General features: G+C 31.1%; 1 protein-coding gene across 1 annotated transcript in view; it reads right to left on the reverse strand.

Annotated features, from left to right (window-relative positions):
• Positions 1 to 7965, reverse strand: part of Cnbd1 (cyclic nucleotide binding domain containing 1) — a 222064-nt gene that overhangs the window by 19565 nt on the left and 194534 nt on the right. Inside the window, exons 7-8 of the mRNA XM_013012406.1 lie at positions 4871 to 5008; positions 3688 to 3820 (exon numbers count right to left, since the gene is read on the reverse strand). Of these exons, the coding sequence (XP_012867860.1) occupies positions 3688 to 3820; positions 4871 to 5008 (271 nt within the window). The remainder of the gene's footprint in view (positions 1 to 3687; positions 3821 to 4870; positions 5009 to 7965) is intronic.

Genomic DNA, 7965 nt, shown 5'->3' on the forward strand with positions numbered 1-7965 from the left:
CTAGATGCTGTTGGCTGCTTCCATGCCTTGAGATCCCTTGCCTTCTGAATACATCATTTCAATACGTTCTTGTTTTTGTGTGGCCTTCTCCTCTGAGCCTAAGCCTATCTGCATCTTCTGATCCATGTGGTGACACACTGGGTCCACCTGGATAGTTCCAGTGGAATTATCTTTAGTTCTTGTAATTGACACTTTGCCACATAACACTCATTATTTATCAAATGAGTATGTATTTTCAAATTCACAATTAGCAAGTCAAGATATCACAGGGGGATAATTTTATGCCTATCACAGGATGAATAGTATAATCTAATTTATAATATTGGAATTTATATGAATCAAGCTGTTCAAATATTTGTAATTTTTTCAAGCATGTGCTTCATAGTTATAAATTTTTCTCTTCTGGTTTGTTGTGATTTGATTTTTTCATATGATTATAAGAATGAAGGATCTAAGAGGTTTTTTTTATTTCTCCTGTATTGCTTCATTGACCCACTTGATTATTCAAAAGTGAATTGTTCAGTTTTTCGGTGATTGAATATTTATGTAGTGTCTGTTCTTGATTCCTTTTCTAGTCCTAGTTTACTTTTCTTGTATTTGTAAAGACTTGTTTATGTCTAAAATATAATCTCTCATTTTGAAAGAGCTATGTGAACTCCCTAGCAAGTGTATTCTCTATGTTTTGTGAAATATTATGTAGATGTTTGTTAAGTATATTGGATCCATAATATCTTTTGATCTTGAATGACCTCACAATTGATGGGAAGAGGGGAGGACATTGAGGCCACCCACAAGTGCTGTTGTTAGCTTTTATGTCTAGTATTGTTTATTTTACAAAACTGAGTGTGTTGGCACTCAGTGAATAGGTTTACAATTGTCATAATCTCTTGATAATTTTTTTCTCAGTTGAACAGAACTTCTTTATCTCTTCTGATTAATTTTGTTTTAAAGTTTGGTATTTTAGATGCAAGAATTCCAGTGGCGGTTCCATTGGAAAAATCTGCCATACTTTCCCTTGAAACCTCTGTTTATGTTTACCAGTAATGTACATTTCTTGTGGGCAAACAATATTTTTTTAAAAACTTCAATCCAGTAATCTATTTCCTTTTATTAGATATTAGAACCAATAACATTCAGTTATTCTTAGTGTGTACATGTCAATTCTTTGTTAAGTGTTTTATTTCTCTCTAGTAATCTTTTATCTACCATGAAGTTAATTTGATGTGTGTATAAATGTATACCTATATGTATGTATATATACAATTTGATGTATGTATAAATGTATATCTATATGTATACATATATGTATACACATGTATGTATTTAAATCATTTATATGTATGAAGAGTTGATGAATAAATTAAACTAGTTGTATTTTCCACACAGCAACTGGGAAGACTCTGATGTGATACAAGCTAAAATGGCTGAAGTTACTAGTAACATCATAGACATTCATGATGTTCATGCTCCCATGGTAAATAAAGCAAAAGTAAGAAGACTTAAGAATTTAACAAAGGAAATAGAGCCAAGAATAAGCTTTGGTTATTTCAGAGACTGTCAAGGATTAATTCTAAACTCTATTAAGCTTTGAAATAACTAACAAAATCCCTATGAAACTTTATCCAATATACATTCCTGAAATAAGATCAAAATACACATGATTATGCTTTATAAATCATACTCCTGCTAATTTTAAGCCCAGATTATGAAAATATAATTTGAGTTACATCCTCTGCATTTTCTGATAATAATTCAATATAAATCATGAATGGGAAAAGTATTATATTTGATCCTTTTCTGAGATAGCAATTTTGTCACTTCCATTGAAGAAAATTAGATCATTGTCACAGAACATATTCTTCACTTTGGAATGTTATTTGGTTATTTATTTTTGCGGGGGGGGGCGGGCAGGGAGCTGCTTGTTTTAGTTCTCTCTATTTTTCTTAATTTGACTGCCTTCTATTTATTTATTCATTATTTTATATTTTATTATCTATTTATATTTTATGACTTTGACAAAGGGGTTTCACATAAACATAACAGTTCATGAGTTCAATGTCATTCTTTCCATTGTGTTCCCCCATCTTTTCCAACTCTATCAATCCTCTTTTTACCTAGTTCTCATGTTTTATTATTTTAAGTAATTGTACAGAGGAGTTGCCATTTAAGAAACAGTTTATAAATATAACATATATTGATCAATGTCATCCTTTCAATAGTCTCCCAACCCACCCCATCCCTCACTTTCTTAATTTTATAAGGTATACATCAATTTTAAACTACATTTTCCCATGTTCTTTTCCCATGTTTTTTTAAACACAGGTACATTGGATATTAGGACTGTATTCGCCCATCCTTCCTTTCTCTAGTAGGTTGCATCTCTTGATTCACACACCAGCAAAAGATATCTAACCTTCCTTATGTCAGTTGTTCAATGGCCCTGTTTAGTCCTAGGATGGGAGGAATGCTTTTGGTAAGAAGAGTACCACAAGAATGAAAAGAGGCTTAAATGGTATTCAGATAAACTTGCCATTCTGCTCTAAGCAGGATATTTCCTGAGGTTATGTGACTATGAGCATCATTCATTCATATGTCTGGGAATCAGAGAAAAGTATTTCTCTTCTACTTATTCATTATAACAACAAGTTATCCAATGGAAGATATAATTTCACAGACACTTCTGTTGCTTTTCAAGACATTTCCCATCCAAAATGGCAATTGAAGTCAGTAATAGACTAAGTAAAAATGTGCGAGGTGCAGTATCGTTTTAGCTCTCAAAGGCTAAATGGAAGTTTTTTACATAGATATTAGACACATAGAGATAGATACTGTGGATCTTCTGATGTTAGTGGGCAGTGTTTAGATGGTTATCTTTGGTGCACACTTAAGATCAGGATGTCACCTACATTTTTAGTGAAAGCACCTCAGGAAATCCACATGCCTTTTCCATGCTTAATACTGAGGTTCTTCGGTGCTTATTTTCTCTTATCTAAGCCTCCATTATTCTATGTACAGGTGAGTTTGCCTAATCTAAATGATTAAAAATCCAAAATTAAAAAAAATCTCAAGGCCAACATAATTTCACAAACAGAAAATTTCACCTCTTGATCTCATGTGAAAGTGCACAACACAAATACACTAAAAATGTTACCTAAAATTACATACTCCATGAATGCATTTGAAATATAAGTAAACTGTATGTTGAAATGAGTACATTCTCCAAGATACTTCATTATACATATAAAATATTTCAAAATTTTAAGAATCAAAATCTGAGTTTATTTTTTGCAAAAGTTTTGCATAAGGGTTACTCAATCTGTAATTGTTATTTTTCTCATTGGTAATATTAGCACAGTTATAGGTTAACAAATGATGCTTAGTTTTCCAATCAGAAGAACTGGGAAAATGACCATAACATTTTTTAAAAATTTTTCTTTTCAGTTTGTCTACCACTGGAACATCCAGGTTGGGCAAGAAGACCAGGTTGAAAGAAATTAAGAGATAATCAAACCAGTGTAATAGCACTATTATTTTTCCATAATCAAAATACCTAATTCAATATTAATCAATAGGTAAGTTAGAAAACAGCTAATAAACCATTATGATTTAAATATTGAAATTATGACAATTTATAAATTCCAAAATCATATTATAATGTAAAGAAAAATTATCTAAAATTAAACTCACCATGATCTGGAGGAAATTTTTTCCATTTAATGAATGAAGTTAATTCATATATGGATAAAGTAGGCCAGTTTTCATAATAAGGACACTTACGAATCAGTTTCATCTTTTGCATTTTATCATACTTTGAATTTTCCTGAAAGAGAATGTAATTTCAAACTTCTAGTATTAGGTAGTGAAGAAGTAGGAGAAAAAGAAAAGAAAAAAACATTAAAAATAAATGAGTACAAAATACATTTCAACTTTATTGAGAAATTTTAATATAGAAATTTTAATCTTCAGACATGCTTTTTAAAACTCTATTTTCCATCTTTCTTTCAAAACATTTATGCTTCTATAAACATAAGCATTTTAAACCCTGTCACATTCAAGACTGCATTCAAAATGTATATCTGATAGTATCATGTGGGTGATACTACTGGAGAAATAAAAACAAAAATAATTTTAAGTCAGCCATTTTAAAAATCAAAACAAATTAAAAATTTGTACTTGGAATAGAGTTGAACTCTAAGAAAAATATCACATTATTATTAAAAATAATACTATAAATATAATTTCCTTACTACAGATGAAAAGTAGGAATAAGAATATTTTATATTCTCTGATATTAGCACTGGACATGCCAGCACCCTGCAGGATCTGTACAAGGGTTAAGGCCTTGCCAAAAAAACTGAAAGCAGAACCATGGAGATTCTCCTCTACCATTCAGAGAAACTGAAACAGAGAGGGACATTTTATAATATCAGATTAATTATTTTGCATAAATGAATCATCTTAAAGTAGCAGAATTAGGAGACCAGAATTCAGTTGATTACATACTCATGCAACTCTGAGATTGTATGTCTGTTATAATTTTGAAATACCATTCCTTTACTCCAAAATAAGACTAAGATAGAAGGGAAGTAGAAATTCTAGTCATTCGATCATTTAGTATAATTTTGCTTTGATAGCCAGCATGCTTTGATAGCCAAACACCCACTTGCTGATTTACTGAATAAATAAATAAGTTTAAAATTCAAGGGAAAAATAGGCAAAAATATATAGATGCATCCAAAGAGAATTTGCTTTCTTCTCAAGTGCTCACTACCAACAGAAGCTTCTTACAATGAACGTCATCAAATAAACCAAATCTTTATGTCTCAAGGTTACATAAAAATTTAAGAATAAAAAGATGTGGACAACATACAGACTTAAAGTTGGCATAATCCTTGGCTGAGATTTTCAGAATTTCACAATCTTCTTCTGTCACCACAGATAATGGAAATATTTCTGTATCAGAACCAGATGTTTCTTCAAGGGATCCAAAGGTATTCCATTGTCTGAGCTGTAAAAATACCAAATGGAGTAAGCTTCATTAACACTTACTAACAGAGAATATGTCAGTAAGAGCGATAAGAACACACTAAGTGAGTCTGCAAGGTGATTATAATACAAACAAGCTCCAATCCTATGAAATAAGAGGCCCCAAATAGTGTTTTCATGGATAGCTAACTTCTCTCTGATGTTACATTTTTAGGCAAGAAGAATTTCTATTCTTTGCCAAGATGAAAAAAAATAGCCTAATAAATAAATGACCTTTTTTTATATTCTCTGATTCATTTAAGTGTCAAGATAACAGTGTGCATACAGACATCTTAGTAACTTTTGATAAACAAATGGAGAACAATGGTGCATTTGCCTACATGGTCTTCATTTTTGTCATTACCCATTGCTGTTGTTGGTGAAACAAAATAAAAGTAGTGAAGAAAGTGTTACATGGTACATTAATCATTGATATATACATGTGTTTGTGTGGATTCCTAAGCTAACATGTGAAAGATAAATACCAAACTTGGAAAAAAGTGCTATCACTACAATATATAATGCACACTATGATGTTATAGTCTACATACATAGCTAAATAGAAGGTCTATGCTCATGCTTACCTGTAAAAATCTAGTGAGTATGTGAAGTGTGAGAGGCATATGCGAAAAAGATAAAGGAGCTTTTTAGAGAGCTTCATCTCTATTCAAGATGATCTGAAATAACATCCTCAAGATGATTCAAGATCAAGCCCTCTAACTAAAACTACACAAGATTTGAATTTGTTTCTGTTTTGCCTCCACAGAGAACTGAGCATGATCTGCAAGTCCATAAGACATTTAAAATGGACTTACTACTGACGTCCAAGTGCTATCAAACTGGGCCAGCATGCTGAGGAACTGGAATCTGAGGGCTTGTCAGATAAAAGAGCAGACAATAAGAGTCCTTATTCACACAAGGTGAGGACCCAGGATGAAACCTCTTTCCAAAAGCCTAGGAACTTAGAGGGGATATAATCCCTGGGGAAGGTTGACTAGAAAACCTCTATACCTAAAAGGTAGGCACACGGAAGTTTGGTTTGTAGCTGTCAAAATGGACAGAATTCTCACAAAATCAGGAATTGAGTTCTGCAATAGATATGTTTATTTAGATACAAACATGATTGAAGTTGAAAATTAATATTTAACCACTGTCAGAATTCCTGGGATCTAGAAAGATGCAATCTTTAAAACATCATTTTAAGCCAGGGAGAAAGGATTTCTTCCTAGAATGCAATCCTTGCTGGTGACAAAATCATATTAAAAAATTATAAGCCCCATAAGTAAAGAGACCAGCTGAGGAAAGTCATGACCAAACAGGAATAAAAAGATCAACCCAACTCCAGACATTTAATATAATTACACTATAAGAGGGATGACATATTGGGACAAAAAAGGCATGGACAAAAAAAGATATGGAATTTAAAAAAGATTTATTACAGAAGGAAAACATGTGGAGACTATTCAGCATATATATATATATATATATATATATATATGTATATATATGTAGTAGAAAGTTCAGAAGAAGCCACACAAGTATGAGAAAAATAATGCATAAATGACAATGCATATAAATTTTCCAGAATTGACCAAAGTGAATCTTTAAAATGATAGAAAATACAAAATTTAAAGGTACAGTTTATTAAATTTTCCAACTGAGGAACTGGAATACTTCCTTATTCTTTCTCCCTTTCTAGTTCCTCCTCTAATATTTCTTATGGATCAATAGTACCAAGTAGATTTATTTCTACATATGTGTTCTGCAAATTTCAAAAATTTACCCAAATTACCCAATAAACCATAATAAAAGTAGGTAACTTCTATGACTTTTAATATCGTTCCTAAAGCTTTTGTTTTTGATTCATCAACCAGTATCACCAAACATCCTAATATTTATAATTATGAACTTATATAAATTTTAGTGCTTTTTGTATGCCTAATTATTTAATGAATTATTGTGTATGATACTAGTAATTGTAATTTTTCTATTTTCTTCTTTAATCATCCTTAAAGTACTCAGAAAAATTAACATTAAACCTGGATTCCATATTAAATTAAAACAGCAATTTACAGTTAGAAGAAAACAAGATATTGATGGTAGTCATTTTGTGATACAAATTACTTAAAGATGTATTTCAGTTAGATTAATTCTATACCCAAGGAGAAGTGCAAGGAATTTGATTTGGTAGACATAAATATGATTGTTGATGAATAATTTTGAAATAACTAATATAAAATATCTTTAAGAGATTAAAAATGCTTTTACAATAGTAACTCAGCAAAAAGTGGAAGATAGAATTAAGACATTTAAAAATACATTCTGAGACTAAAAATGAAAACTACTTTTATAGATTTTCTTAATTTAAATTACAATGTTAATTGTTAAGAAACTCTAACTTTCTAGATGAATAAAATTAATGACAAAATCATGGGGGTGAAGTAAAGGACATTTGTTACAAATATGGCAAATAAAAAAGGTTAATATTTCCATTGTCTAATTTCAGGCCTAGAGTCTCAGTCCTGTATTCCAAGCTACTTAGGAGGCTGAGATCAGAGGTTTGCAATTGGAAGGCAGCTCAGAAAGAAAAGTCCTAAGAGGGTGAGGGTCTGAGTTCAAGCCACAGTACTAACATGCACTCACACACACACACACATACACACACACATGCACACTCACACACATACACACACTTTATAAACCTGTTAAATAATAAACACAAAAACAGTTATACAAAAAGTCAAAAATATTCAAACAAACCAATGATTGATTTCCAAAAAAGAACCAAAGTCATTTGCTTCTTTGTCAAAACAAAAGAAACCACTTCAGTCTCAACATGAATACAAGAAAATGCAATGACAGTTTCAAAGCCATGCTTTTTAATCTATTAAATTGACAATATTAAAGTACTCCTATCTTATGGATATATATATATATATA

This window comes from Dipodomys ordii, unplaced genomic scaffold (genome assembly GCF_000151885.1).
Source record: "Dipodomys ordii isolate 6190 unplaced genomic scaffold, Dord_2.0 Scaffold17, whole genome shotgun sequence".
In the NCBI taxonomy this organism is placed as follows: Eukaryota; Metazoa; Chordata; class Mammalia; order Rodentia; family Heteromyidae; genus Dipodomys; species Dipodomys ordii.